The following is a 16,951-nucleotide window of genomic DNA, read 5'->3' as shown; positions in this document are numbered from 1 at the left end:
ATAAATTGTTCCTTCTCATCGGTACAAAGGCCGGACCTTTTGCGCGGCCAAGATGTCAAATACCTGAAAAAAAAAGAAAAAAACTTTACACCCCCTCCATGTAAACCGGTCAAGATCGTTTAGACGTCTAACTTGATTTTAAAAAAGTCTCATTTAGTATCAGCTTTTATGGATGAGTGACCATAAGGGCGAACAACCGACCCATAATAGCATTATAACTCCAACAACAGTTTTTCCACTCAGAGACACTTTACCACTACTATCCTCATCTATTGGCCTTTTTATAGTGGTAACCTTCTTTGTTCATTTTGTTCCCAGGCACTGACGAGGACCTCATCATCTCCATCATCTGTGCTCGTTCCTATGGACAACTGAAGAAGGTCTCGGTCAAATATTTTACATTTCATTCACTTCCACTGGTTTCAAATGAACTGAACCGCCGTTAACATGGAGCCACATTTAATGGTTTCTAGGACATTTGATCATATCGAAAAGAGGTTCATAAGGGTTTACATTTTTTGAGGTCATACTTGGTATATATGGAATGCAAATCTTGCATAGTTCTTGCGAATGGAATGGAACGCAAATCTTGCATAGTTCTTGCGAATGGAATCGAATGCAAATCTTGCAATCAAGATTAAGGCAAATCTTGTAAGAATTTAGCAAGAAATAAGCACAATCTTAAGCATCAATTTCCTACGCAAGCTCTCTTGCAGTAATCTTGCAAGATTTGCATTCCAACAAATGTTCAGTTATCCGACAAGTAAAGAGGTCAATTGTTTTAAATTTACACAGGTGGAGAAGGTGTACCAGCAGCTGTACGGGAGACTGCTCATAGACGATCTGAAGGGGGACCTGAGTGGCTACTTTGAGAAGCTGTCTCTCGCTCTATTCATGTCAAACATAGAACAGGATGTGGTCAACCTCAAGGAAGCCGTCGATGTAATTAACGCACTGTCTATAAATTGGGTCATATAAATTTTGTCTCAGTGAAAAATTTGTTCTTTGAATTATTTGATAGACATGGTCCTACTTTTAATGCACCAGCAGATTTCATGCAAATCATAAAAACTTGGGATCTACTTAACAATCTCCACCCCTTTCAAGAAAGGGTGGGGGGGGGGGGGGGTAGATTGTTAAGAAGATCAAATGGACAATTTTTTGACCAATCAGAATGCAGCAAACTTAGAATTCTCAATAGAAAGCTCAGTGCTAATTTACTGTATTCATTTATAGCGGTCGAGATTCTTAAGTAGGTATCATAGGGTGAAGATTGTTAAGTAGATCCAAAACTTGTTGCTGGTTTTCCCTTATTGATAGAGGTTTTATTCTCATATTCGGGCTGATACGTGTTGTGTGCTTGCCATTACAGAAACGCGAGCTCTGTTTATGAAAAAGCCTAGGTTATTAGCAAAAAGCACAGCAGGCCTTAACTTTTGCTATAGAAAGAAACAAGACTGCTCGTAGATGAGGGCAGAGCTCTGAATGTTTCAACTGCCTCTTAACTGGTCTCGAAAAGTTTTTGTTTTTAAAAATTTTCATAAAATATATGTTTTGTACTGGCAATATCAAATGCAAGTGCTAACATTTGAATATCCACTCCTTCATTTTTGGTTTTTCTGGAGATAAATGTAAAATACGTAGACTAACAAAGTGCCGAAGACGGCGTCACGACACAGCTCAAAATGGTTCGTAGATGGGTACTAAGTTCGTAACACTTTGCGTTCTGATACCCATTCCCATCATTTTAAGTACTGACGTAAAATGAATGTCCATGGAGTATTTTTCAAACCTATAAGATTTTGTTTCTTGTTAGGGTGCTGGAACTGACGAGGATGCAATTGTGGAAATTCTATGCACACGGGACAATGGGGAGATCGAACTCATCAAAAGGCTCTACAAAAAACGTGAGTTCCACCAATCTATCCATAACAAAATGTTCAACAATCATCAATTCTAAAATTGGAAACTTCAAAACATTGTGAACATTAAGAAATTCTGGACAGAAAATGCGTGCATTATGACAGTCGTAAAATCTTACTCTTTTTTTTCAGATAATTTGGTACAAAGCATTCGTCGACCAAATTTTCAAAAAAAATTGGCTTCAGGCAAAAATTGTTCGAAATGGCTGTTAGTGTTTTGAGCTGAAAATTAAACATTAAAAAAAGCATTATCCGCTGAAAACGCTAAATATTTAACAAGACTGCTCGTATCTAGGCGAAATCTTGAGTGTTCCGATTGCTTGATAAGGTCTATGGAGCAGTAATAAAAAAAATTAAATTTGAAAAAATAAAACGAAAAAAAAAATTAAAATTTGAGATTTTTTGGGAAAATCATCCTGCCACACGCCATATAAATTATAAAACGATACATTTCGCTCCTAGTAACAAATTAATTATTGCAAATAAGCTTCCTTCAACCAACTTGGAACGATTTCTAAGACAGATTAAATCTCCGCTTAATCTCCGAATTGTATCGCGCGTTAATTGTCCCAAATTTGCCAAAATGGCAATCTTTAAAACCCCATAACTTTACAAAAATGAATCACAGGTAAAATTTTTTTTCAAAATCAAGCTCAGAACAACAATACTTTTTGAATGATATAAAAAAAGTTCCGTCAAATTTGGCTAGTTAAAAAGTCGAAATTTGTCTGAAGAAAAAACCCACCCCGAGCACAAATCTTCCCAACACGGGAAACTTTAGCGAAATTGGGGATAAATAAGCAAAACGCACATGAAGTATAACATTGCAAGATTGTTGACGACTTAAAATTAAATTGGGATAACTAAAGCGCAATAAATTTTCTCCTAATAATGCGTAAATGGCTAATTATAAAACTTCAACTTGGTTACAGTCAAGCAGTTGGCTTTTATTAAAATATTACTAGACTCAACATTTTTGCTCCGCCTTTCGTAACAAAAGTAACGGAATATTTGTGCTCGGGGTGGTTGTTTCTTCAGACAAATTTCGACCTTTTAACTAGCCATTTTTGACGGAGTTTTTTGTATCATTAAAAATGTGTTGCTGACTTGAGCTTAAACGTGAAAAGATATTTCACCTGTGAGGTTTTTCTGTAAAGTTATTTGGCCAATTGGAAGGAAATTTATTTGCCATAATTGATTTTTTAGGGGCAAAATCTATCAATTTATATTTTATAAGGCTTTTCGGGGGATGACTTTCACAAAAATTTCTCAAATTTGAAAAAAAAAAAATTTTCATTACATTTAATCTTTTCATGTTATTACTACTCCATAGACCTTAAAAGGCATTCGGAACATTCATGGCTTCAGCTTGATACGAGCAGTCTTGTCTCATTTATTAGCGCAAAATTTGTTTCGGCTCACGTTTTTCAGGTTTGTTCAATTCGGAACAAATTTGAGCCTGTTTAAATCGCGGCTTATGCTAAGCGGTAATATAAAACTAGTAAATAATATAAACTAGTTTTTTATTCTGAGCCCAGGGATCAATGTCTTTCTGATTGTAGAAAAAAATTGTTATTTAAAACAAACCAAACTTTGTCTACAGAAAAATAAAACAAGCAGAGCCGAAAGATTGTCATTTTCTTTAAGAGTTGGAATAATAAGATTCGTCTGTGGAAATAAAGTTGCGAAAGTCGCGAACGGTTCTGTTCACGAAGTCTGGACATGTCAAAACGTGGTCGTGGAATTCTGGAAATGAAATGCGGAACTCGACCTGGATTTCGGTCTATATGCAACAAGAGTATAGAAAACATTAACCTGTTTTAAATACTTCCCTGGCTCTCCCATTTTTTAATGTTCTTTTGGGGTTCTTTTAATGTTCTTTTTCTGTTCAAACTACATGTGTTTTCAGTTTTCCTGTTGAACATAAAGCAAATTGATGTATCATCGAAACCAAATTGAGGATCCTTGTTTCTTTCGGAATTGAGATGAATGTAATTGCAAATGGGATTCTAAATTCTACAGTAATTATTAATACGACTCTTATTCTCAATGGAAAGGACAACAATACGAGCTAAATTTGAATTATCTAATTTTTTCATATTTTTCCAGCTATTTACTGAAAAATTGTCGAACATTGTGTCATCGGAACTTCAATTATTATCAGTCCCTTTTTCGTGCTTTGCGGAAATATGTTACAAACGGTAGAAAATGTTGTTGCAGGGTACGGAGTGAAGTTGGTGGCGGACATGAAGGGAGATACTTCGGGGGACTTTGAGAGGATAGTGGTGAGCATGTGTACCGGCATGCGGGACGAAAGAGGAGAAGAATTGGGAGAGGAGCAGGCCACCGCCATCGCTCAGGTAAGAATAGCCGAAAGAAGGGGTTTGGTAAGATTAGAGGATGAACAGCAGCGGGTGCATTGATTTTGGATTCAACCAGCAACGAACACGCTCTCAGCTATTCGAAACCTTCGCCACAATAGGAAGCCCCCACTAGTAATAGTTTACAAGGCCTTCTTTTGACTTCCAATCCTATTTTTTGATTGTGACCACGAATTATATACTCTTTATATGAGAGGCTAGCCAACAAAGAGGAACTAAAAACTAAATTCTGGCTCAACGTCGAATTGTACTAAAAAGAATCTGCTGCACTAAAACTGCAATTATTCTGCTGAATTATACGAGTCCTCTTTAAGGACGTTGATCTGGACAAGCAAGGCAGCTGACACTTTTTTCAGTGCAACGAGCCAACTTCAGTGGTTTATGAATAGTTTCGATACTCCTGATTTGTTTAACTTATTTCTCAGTTTTCAGTCCCTGCCGATTTTTTTCATTTATTTTGTTTTAAATAACGACATAATGAGCAACTGAACGTGGTACCATCAGCTTATCAGAAATTCGACAATCTTTTCTTTTGAACAATTCGTTCAACAAATACTATTTTGCTTCAATAATGGGTAAAGTTGAAGTAAGTAAGGCAACTTATTATTTTAATCGGAGTTTAGTTTTTATTCATTGCAAGCAAAAAAAACAAGCTCGGAAGATTTCTCATCACAACCCGAAAATGTAAATATACGAGTTTATCTCGCAAACTGTGAATCTAAATATGATTTCATTAAGAGTGGGTATTTAGAGAACGTTTCAAAGTTTTTTGTTGACAATTTTTAGGCCAGATCAAATTGGTTTTCTGAGCATTCTCCAAACACTATAGAGAAATTATTTTTTATAAGCATTTTTCGGCAATTTTGGAACCTGATCTAAACTATATTTTATGATTGGATAAATTAAATGTTTTACCAATGTAAAGTATTTAATATTAACCAATCATGATCCATCTAACTAACAACCCACTTATTTGTAAGTGCTGAAGTTACTTGTAATTTCAGCACCAGAGAGATTTGAATTTAACTTAGAAATTAGTTGGACTCTCCCGAGCACTTCAGCAGCCGCAATAAACCAGTATACCCTAGATCTATTGAGCCTAGCAGAGACTAGTTAAACAACCTGAGACTAGATAGTATAAGAGTAAGATTAGGATCGGTATTAGACTAAGAAGTTGCACGAATCTATCCGGCCGAAAATAAGATAGCGTGACGAGCAGACGGTGTACCCTATCCGAAATTACTCTATGAGTTATACACCCCGGTCATAACTCATCTGGTGCGACCATAAGTCTCGAACAAGACCTTACTAGATTAGAATTAACCAAAAATAGATTAGAAATTAGACAAAAACATTTACAAAATGTTATACGACAATAATTTAATTGAAATGTCTCTCCGACTCAATAGATCAGAGCCAATATTCCGAACCATAATAGAACTACCCGGAATTGGAAGAAGACCTCGAACCAAAGACGACATACGACAAAGTAGAAACTTGCCGTATAGTTATATGATAGTTCGGCAAAAGCCAGAACAAACTTTTATATTTCGAATACTACTTGCAATGAATTTAGATTTCCATTTGCAAACATAAAACCTTGAAGTTAATCTTCAACATCATTTCAGGCGCTAAACAAAATTAATATTATACAATAACGATTGATAAAAAGATCTAAGATCGTTTTCCTAAAACTCTGCAGTAATATACAAAACATGTTTGAAAAATATTTATTGGAAAATAAAAATAAAAATTAGTAGCATGACAATAAATGGTTAGTAATCATCAATCATCCTGTTGATTCCAGCTCCATCACCTAAAACATAACAGCAATTATAAACCAACTAACATCATCAAAACACTAAATCTTTCCTTTACACACATTCAAAACTTTATTAAAACTTAAAGTCACTTAATTTAAAATCAGATCATCAAGGCTTATCCTTGGATCTTAAATCATTTTCTACTTAATTAAATTTCAAACTTGATCATCAAGGCTTATCCTTGGATCAAACAGAACAACTTTGTTCTCCCCCACCCACTTAATTAGTGTCTAACGACCTCAAACGTCGATTCACTACCCAACCCTTTCTAAAAACCCAGGACTAATAGAAATTTTTACACAAAACTAATCATTCAAATTAGGATAAACAGTGAAGAACTTCGGTTATTCATCCTTCACTTGACCCCCCCTCTTACCAGACCCAGGATAAATCTTAGACTTAGTAAGTTTAAAATAGTATCTAACGAACTACTCGCGTTCTAATTATACCTGAACCTTGTGGATCGATTTACTATTCTCCAACCCTTGAACACAATCACTACCCCTAAGTAAGATTAAGTAAGTTAACACCTTAGCTTATACTAGTCACGAGAAAGTAAAAACCATTCTTCGGAATCGATATACTTTTCTCTCCAACCCTGAACAAAAAGACCCAGGTTAAGCTAACCAAAAAATCGTAAGAACTAACAGTTTAAGAAAATAGAAATCATTTAACAACTTTTTGCATCCGTCATTCTAAACCTTATGTCATTTAAAAACCTAGGAAATAAACAAACAATCATTTTACACAATTGTGAAATAGATAACAAAAAATACGACCTTGTAATCACACCTCATACACAAACAGTTGGATACATTCGCACAAAACGACAAACACTAAAGAGGAAAATAATAACTAAACAAAGACAAATAACACGAAAAAGATTTTCAAAAAATCGAAACGCATTTTCAGAATCAGAAACCAACAGTTTAGACGAACTTTACAAACTAAAAGAATCAATAGATAAAAATTACCCACTTCACGATCAATTATATTTTTCTGACTCAGAAACAACTTCAAATTCATCACAAAGAGGAAAAAGAAGAATAAAAAAACAGTACAAACACAAACCAGTACATCTATACAATTGGAATCAACCAATTCGACACATTAATAATTACATATTAACAGTCATCGAACGGAAAAATGAGTTCAACACACACCCCAGGTGACGAAACTCCAGATGATGATGAAATCTTTCCTTTTATAGTAGACGCAGATACTGATAGAGGACAACACATATTTTGTCAAAATTTACTCGTAAATTTATTTGAACCCGGAATCAGTCCATGTAAAACAGAGTTCCCCGATGTAAAAATCAAAAGACAAATCATAGATCACTATCTAAAAGATATATGCAACATAACACAACAGTATGGAATCTACTCTATAGAATTCACCTCCCCAAACCATAATAATAGAACATATACTATTCAAACAGACGATCTTGATTTAGAATTTTCAAAAGTTTTTTCAGAATATATAAAAAGCATCCAATACCATAACTCACAAAGAGCAAACTCCATATTCACCAATGAAGTTTTCGCAATAATATATAGTTATATTTCGATATTAGAAAATGAACTCCCACTAACAAATGTCTCATCGACAGAAACATCCAAACATTTGAAAGTACGACATGAAATCACACTACTCTCTAGTTATTTAAACATCATTAAAGAAAATTTCACGAAAGACGACGTTTCACAACATACAAAACACGATCTACAAAAAATTTTGGCATGGTTCATAATAGATTATTTCACACACAATATTGATTTAATTGCACAAGCAAGAAAAAATTTTAGACCCCAAAACTCGAACGATGATACAGCTATCACAGAACAATCAGATTATGTTTGGGACCCCGAATGGTCTCATCCCGCATTTATAAGCTTTCCACAATCAATCTCAAGTCAAGCAATAGGTACAATATCTTACATAAGAGATTATGTAAGAGTAATACCATTAACAATTGATGCAACACCATTAAACTATAATACATTTTTACCCGATACACAAAATAATAGTTTAAACTCGACAGTCATACACAACGAAAACCTCAATGGAAATAGGAATCCTACTCAACAAGATATCCAGACACCATCACACTTCATAAATGAAGAAATTGTACACACAACAACTACACAACAAAGTATTTCACCAATACGCCCAAATTTAACAACACCAAGAAATACAAATCCTTCACAAACACAGGTAACCTTACAATCAACCGTTAAACCTTCGGTTGCTCCAAAATATTCCCATATGGATTACCAAACATACAGACCCATGACAATACCATCAAAAACACGCAAAACATTCACTAGAAACAACTTTGCAGACCATAATTATAATTATACACATCCATCAAAAACATATAATCAACCACAAAGAAATTTTAACCAATATACAAGATCTCGAAATTGGGATAACCCAATGGCCCAACCTAATTCAACAAATTTCCAAACAAATCCTCCACGGGATCACAGTGAAAATTACCCATTTTTTCAACAAAATAAAAATAAAAAACAGACATCTTATCAAATGGATTATTTATCCTCAGATGATGATTTCTTACAACCAGATATATTTGCACAAAATACTCAAGAATATCGTAGACAAGGAATACAGAGAACACGTACAAATCATAGAAATTTTTCTCCACAACCAATAGATGCACAACATCAACAACCAATTCAACAACAAAATCCAATTAATACACAATCTTTTCAACCAATTCAACAACAAAATCCAATGACTGCACACTCGTATCAAGCATCACAAATGCAAAATGAAATACCACTCCCATATTATCTCCAACAACATGAGATAACAAGAAACCAACTTTCAAATTTTTCTCAAATGCCAAATGCAGCAGAATCATTACAAATGACAATGAATCCATACCTTATGGGTGGATCATCAATAACATCAAACAAACCTTTAATGGTTTTCACAGGAACAGACCCTGAATACTCTGTAGAAGATTATTTAAATGCAGTAACAGCAAATTTGATTTTAAATATAGGACCTGAACCAATTAACACGCCACTACATCAAAACTGGATACATCGACGCACAGCGTTAATACAAACAACCTTAGATGGCGCAGCCCAAAAATGGTTTTCAGTACTACCTCTAGAAATAAAATCAAACTGGAAAAGGTTTACACAGGAATTTTCAAAAATGTTTGACTCCGAAAGAAACAAACAACAACAAAGAGTTTTATGTAATGAAATTCGCAGATTACCAAACGAAACCATCAAGCAAATAGCAGTACGAATCGAAACACTAGTTCGAAAAGCATACTCACTAAATACACATGACTATAAAAACACAAAGATGACAGAAATCTTAATGATGACCTTAACACCACAATTAAGGAAAATAGCAATAAAAAAGAGAGCATCCCATCCTTCTTCAATTCGAGAACCCGATTTAGATTTTCGAAAACTAGTAGACAAATTAGAACAAGCAGAAATCACGATGAAACTAGAAGAAACGGAAAATCTGAAATTACAATACGTTAACAGAATTGAAACGACTCCCACTAATATTAATAATATACAGGAATCAGAGACAGACCTCGTTGAAAAAATCACTGAAATACTCAATATTTACGAAAAGAACCCGAACTTTAAAGGCAAACCATCTTTCAAAAAATGGTGTAATTATTGCCGACGATACGGACATAGTATTTCCGAATGTAGACAAAAACAGCAAGATAGTCAAAATAAACCTCAAAAATACAAAGAACCAAATAAATCATTCTATCAATACATGAAAAAAGATCAAAATCTACCAAACAAAAATGTATACAGCAACAACAGTTCAGGAAAGCCACTTCCGAACAATACAAGTTATACAAGAAATCAATCCCCATATAACTCAAGTTATAGAGGACGATCACCAGAACGAAGAAATACACAAAATTCATCACAAAATCACTACAATAGACCAAATAGTAGAAGTAACTACTCCAGATCAAATTCAAATACACAACGATTTGTTTCTAGATCTAATTCCCAATCAAGAAATAACTACTATCCAAACAACCAATCACGAAATTCATCATACAATAGGAATAGAAACTACTCCTATAATCGAAATAGAAGTTATTCAAACAACCGAAATCAGAATTACCCGAACAATCGATCAAGGAATAACTCATATAATAGATCGAACTATAACAGACCAAACAGCAATTATCAAAACAGATCGCGAAATAATTCACAAAATCGACACCCAAGTTATAATAATCGTTATAGAAATTATTCCCAATCACCACACCGAAATAATAATCACTATAATAACTCTAATAATCGTCACAGAAGCAGTACACCTAAACATCAAAGACAAATCAATCAAGTACAAGCTAACCCAGAAACAACATCAGACCCCCCAGGTATTGATGACACAGTAACTAATACGTTACAACTCAATCAAGTAAACTGTACATCATCAGATTCAGAAAGTGATACTGAAAACACTCTTGCTATCAATATGATAAAAGTCGAAAATGACTATGAATCTGTCATATATGAACAACCCTTTCCATCACATATATATGAAAATCAATCAGAATTTCTTCAAAATTATTACACTACACCCATAAATTCCACACCAACAACGCAAGAAACAAATGAGATTAACACTACAAATCAAACCAATAAAAACACCAAAACAAAATGCTTGAATACAAACCACATTTATCAAAATATACAAAAAGAACAACCCAAAGAAAAAATTTGGACAATACCATTTCTCTTAGAAAGCCCAAGAAATAAAGAATTTCAACCACCAGACCTTGAAATAGATTTTTTAATTGATTCAGGAGCAGAATCAAACATAATAAACATTCCCACATGGAATGAAATAAAAACTTTACATCCAAAGCTAACACCTCTTGAAACCTCCAGTAAGCTAGCAACAGCACAAGGATCAACATTGATAAACTACGGAAAAATCCAATTATTTCTCCTCCCTACCAGAACAATGGAGCAAAGTAAAATTCTAAATAAGCCATTTAAACAAATATTCCATATCACTGATATTAAATATAATATCATTGGAATACCATTTATTTCGAAGTATATACCAACAATTAACATACTAAATAGTAAAATATTAATCAAAGATAAATATACAAAAACAAAAGAAACATCCCTAACATTTTTTCAAAGATTAAATAAACAACCACCATTCTTTTCAAAATTCTATCCAATATATAACCAACAAAGAAAACACCTGAAACCACTATCAGGAAACATATATAATTTTTCAATCAAACAAGTTCACCAATATGATAAAGAACAAAACAAACAAAAATTTTATATGTCAGATTTTGAATTCAAACCTATTCATAAATTTTTCAAAATCACAATCTCTTCAATAAAATATTTGAAAAATTCGAATTCAGATATTATTTCCTTACATGTTTATAACAACACACCTTACCAAGTAACATTACCTTTAGGACTTTTAGGATATTGTGAAACTAACGCTACAATATCACCAATACACGAAAAAGCCTATCGCGTAAATAATATACTCCAATTACTAGATATTTGCCAATCTACAATTCTTAATGAAGAATTATCTATAAATAATATAATAAGTAACGAAAACAGAAATACGGATTATTTCACAAAAACTCCATATTTCAAACCTACATTCAACATCAGTAACTACACAGAGGACCAACAAAAATTTTTAACAATGTTTAATTTCCAACATTCACAAATAACACAAGACGAATTCGAAAAGTTAGCCAAACAGCTAATTAAATATTCATCAGTCTATGCAACATCAAAATTCGATGTTGGAAAAGTCAGTTCATCACTACATCTCCCGTTAAAACCAGACGCAGTTTTCAAAAAACAGAGAGCAAGTAAAGTACCAATTCACTTACATGATAAAGTAAACAGATTACTCGATATTTTAGAACAGTACAATATTATATCACCGGTTAATAAAGAAGAACAACCAAAAGGCAACACATTCATCAATCCCGTTATCATTCTAGCTAAAGGAGAATCATTAAAAATCGTTCTCGATGCTAGATACCTCAATTCACTTATAGATGAATCAAAATGTAATTGGCCCATTGAACCAATACAAGTTATTTTAACAAAAATAAACGGCAAATACTTTACAACCGCCGACATGAATAGTGCATACAATCAAATGCCACTAGATGAACAATCACGACGTTTAACACAATTTGTTATCGGAAACCAACAATACGAATTTAACCGCTTATTCTATGGAATATCCATAGGACCAGCAGCATTTTCAGCTTTTATGAGCAAAATTTTTAGACCACTAATACTCAAGAAAAACGCAATCACCTATCTAGACGATGTTTTTATGCAATCACAAACAAAAGACGAAATGTTCAAAGTTTTAGAAAAATATCACCAAATACTTCAGAACGAAAATCTGAAGGCCGCCCCCGATAAATCACACTTCTTTTTGACAAGAGTTAAATTCTTAGGACATAACATAGAAAGAAAAACAATCACTCCACTGAAATCACGCATTGACGCTATTCAAAAACTTCAACCACCAACAAATAAAAAGAAAATCCAAGAATTCCTTGGAATGTTAAACTTTTTAAGTAAATATGTTTATAAAATGCAATTATATCTACGACCATTTTACAACATCCTTAGACAACAAAATAATTTTGAATGGAATACAGAACATCAAGCACGATTCGAAGAAATAAAGAAACTTTTAACTGAACAAATTTCAAATACAATCCCAGACCCTGATCAACCATTTTATGCAATGTGCGATGCTTCGAACTTTGGCATCGGCGCAGCACTATTACAATCACATAATGGTACAAATAAAATGAACCTGATATCAGCAAATTCCCGATTATTCACTCAAGCAGAGCTACGACTCTCAACCCTAATGAGAGAATGTACAGCCATAATATATACACTGACAGAATATGAATTTCTGATACTTGGATCAAAACATCCCACAGTTTTATTCACAGACCACAAACCAATCATTTTTCTTTTCACACAGAAATCTAACCCAAACCACCGAGTTTACAGATTTCAATTAATTCTAATGAAGTTTCCAAACTTACATATAGTTTGGACTGCAGGAAAAAATCTTGCATTACCAGACACCTTAAGTCGAAATACACCACCTGAATTACTTACACGAAAAACAACAGTTGAAATACTCAAAAATATAAAATTCTACCTTGCAGAAAACGAAACATCACCTCGATTAGAATGCAAATATGCAGTTAAAACTGATATTGAACAATCACAAATAAATAATTTACAACATTTCCCACTTTATTTAGATTGTCAAAATAATCATTATGAAGTTGATTTACTTGGAACATCAACCTTCAAACCAATCCCATATTCTCAATGGATAAAAAGTAACACCCAACAAAAACGAACAAAACAACACCCGCCTAAAAAAGACCATTTTCCACTAATTGAAAAAGAAGATTTAACTGATAAAATAAATTTATCAGGACCACAAACAAATGATTCAAAATACACAATAAATCAAGTTTTTGACCTTCACGACCCGCTTGATACAATACCCTTATCTAAATTCGAAATTGAAAACATTTTTCTCCCCCCAACAGATACGATTACAATTTCAACACTGAAACAATATCAAAATCTTGACCCGATAATTAGACAACTGAAATCATGGCACAAATATAAAACTAAACCTATCAAAGCAGATTCAACCATTCTAGGAAACAAAACACTCCTCCGATACTTTCGCAAATTTAACAACACAACAATTAACGAAAATACAGACCTTTTAGAGTATAACCTGAATGAATCTACAGTTCCATGTCTCCCTTTAAGTATGATTCTTATAGCTTTTAATATTTCACATACACAAAATATTAAAGGACACTCTGGATCAGAAAAAACATATTCAAATTTTATACAAAATTTTTACTTCCCAAATGCACCAATTTGGATAAAAGTACTATGCAATGATTGTATAGTATGTCAACTAAATAAACCTTACCCAAATCAAAAACAAATAGCACAAAAACAAGATTTTAAAGGACAAAGTTTGTACTTTAATCACCGTATCTCATTTGATACTAAAGGCCCAATTTCACCCTCATCAGAAGGAAACTCCTACATTATGGTAATTGTTGACGCATTCACACATTATGTAGCACTTAACCCAGTACCACATTGTAACGCTTATTACGCTTACACAACACTCTATGAACACTGGATAGCAAAATTCGGACTACCAGAAATTTTAGTTACAGACAATGGTACAGAATTCATAAATAATGAAATAATAACACTATGTCATTTATACAACATTAAACACAAACCACGTACATCTCATGCACCTTGGACAAACGGCTTAGTCGAAGGTATGAACCGTTCACTACAAGAATATCTTAGATGTATCATCAACGGAAATGATACAAAATATACCGAATGGTCAGCAGATGTAAAATTATTTCCCTTAGCATATAACTCACAAATCACGACAACTTTAGGAATGTCACCATATGAAATGGTTTTCAACCAAAAGCCACGCAAACCAATAATGTTTACAGCAAATTCCCATAAAAACGCACAAGGTTATTGTCAACCAAATAAAGACGCAATTTGTTATAACCTCCCATTACATACGCACGATGAAGATCATTTTCATCACCCACAAATTCTTAAATTAGCCTCCGGTACACACACCGAATGGATTTTAAATAGAGATAAGAAACACAATGAAATTTACCAAAAAATAACGAAAAAGTTATTACAAAGACAAAACATAAATGAACAAATCAATTCACGTTTTACACCAGCTTCCGATTTAAAAATTGGAACATTTGTTTTAATACCTAATTTTAATACTCAAAAAGGAATTTCTAAAAAATTACAACCCCTCCGAAAAGGACCCTACCAAATAATTGCAAAACCCACTGATGTCACATATAAAATTACAGACTCAAACAAAAAAGAAATCGTTCAACATCGAAACAACCTATTACCTTATTACCCAAAAGAATACGCACTCCGCGAATTAACTCAATTATATTCTTTCACAGGATTAAAAATCATTCAAAATGAACCACATCTGAAAAAAACAGAACAAAATGATAACCCCACCGAAAATCAAAACACAAAACCAACCACCACCAAAAACAATACGCAAAACCATAAAGAATCTCCAAAACAAAGAAAAAATAGAAAAATGACAGAACAAATAATACCCCAAGAAGAAATAGACAAATCAGAACATAGAAAAACAACAAGACTCCGAAATCAACCACGTAAAAACTACAAAATGTTCATCCCCCAATCTAAAATATTAAAGAAAGTAGAATTCAAAAAGTAATTTTAAGATTTTATACTTTACAATCTTGAAACCTCCGTAACATTTTTCATTTCAATTTTTTAAAATAACATGCTCACAAGTACGCAATAATTCTAGTTCAAAATAGACCAATAGGATTCATCCAATCCGCCACTTTCTCTAACTCAAACTAAGATCAATTAGACGAATAATCTAGAACTCCAGGCACATCTCTAACTATAACTTTACAACCTCCAGGTCAAAAATAAGCAAACCACTCCAACTTGACAGCTAAAATAAATATCACCATAATACCGTACCCCTCCCTTATCTAATAACCCAAAGATCAACAATATTTCCCCAACTCAGACCACGAATACCCCCAAAACAAATTTGATAACTTAGCCTAAAGTAACAAAATGAAGATTTTAATTAGCCTAAAGTATAAAAATCTCACCATACCCCGGATCATTTGACAAACAAAAATAAAGAAAAAGACGACCTCCCAGTCACCATGAAAATTGCCCCCAACAATTTTTTACAAAACTCAACCCACTTGTCAAAAAACTAATAAATAATTCGACCACACTAGAAAATCGCCTCAAACAGCAAAAAATATTCGACCAAGAGATCATTTCTTAAATGCTCTTCTCTCAAACAGTTGCTCAAATACTTATAAATTTTAAACATTTTTTTTCAATACTTGAAGCCTTTATAATATTTCTTTTTGATATACTTGAATATTTTCTAATAATCCTAATCATTTTTTGTAACATTTTTTTAATTTTCTACACTATACTCGAACTATTCCTCCAACTTTCCAAAACCCTTGAATATATCCACAGGTACGATTTTAACAACTTGTCTAAATGATACGAACAATTTTCAGTAGAACTGATATTTTTTTATTGTTTGTAATTTTCATAACATTTTTATCATCCCTCATTTTGACAATATGTAAATGTATAAAGAAAGCAATCATCACATTTGCCCTAGCAACAATTTTTCTAATTATTTTTTTGGAAGAATATTATAATAAACATAAACCTTCCCACTAAAGTAACAATTCAAAAATCCATCAAAAATTGCTACCCAACAGTCACAAAATCAGTCTTCACCGACATCATCCCAAGATAATCCAACACCACCTTCAACTACTCAAAATCCTCAAACATCTACACGAATTTCTTTTCAAGACAATCCATACACTTTTGAAGAACGGCACGCTCGTTTATCAGAACCACTAGAACCAGTTCAACGACAAGCACCTCTAAGCGAACCAACATATAACCTATACCCAACACTACCACAAGAACTAAATAGAATAAGAAATCCTAGTCAAAACCAAAACACAACAGAAATAAATAGACAAATTATACATCCTCGACGAAATAGAAATTTTCAAACTCCCCGAGTTCATTTTGATATACCTCAATCCCCATCACAAACCACTCCAGAAAACACCACTGGTATCACACCAGAAACTCCTACACTTTTT

The 16,951-nt window shown here is 33.2% G+C and overlaps 1 protein-coding gene across 1 annotated transcript in view; it reads left to right on the top strand.

Annotated features, from left to right (window-relative positions):
* Nucleotides 1-16,951, top strand: part of LOC134854612 (annexin A7-like) — a 36,263-nt gene that overhangs the window by 10,441 nt on the left and 8,871 nt on the right. Inside the window, exons 3-6 of the mRNA XM_063870987.1 lie at nucleotides 319-380; nucleotides 796-942; nucleotides 1,817-1,907; nucleotides 4,143-4,282. Of these exons, the coding sequence (XP_063727057.1) occupies nucleotides 319-380; nucleotides 796-942; nucleotides 1,817-1,907; nucleotides 4,143-4,282 (440 nt within the window). The remainder of the gene's footprint in view (nucleotides 1-318; nucleotides 381-795; nucleotides 943-1,816; nucleotides 1,908-4,142; nucleotides 4,283-16,951) is intronic.

Source organism: Symsagittifera roscoffensis, chromosome 1, assembly GCF_963678635.1.
Source record: "Symsagittifera roscoffensis chromosome 1, txSymRosc1.1, whole genome shotgun sequence".
NCBI classification, from domain to species: domain Eukaryota; kingdom Metazoa; phylum Xenacoelomorpha; order Acoela; family Convolutidae; genus Symsagittifera; species Symsagittifera roscoffensis.
This window is presented reverse-complemented; position numbering and strand designations above follow the sequence as displayed.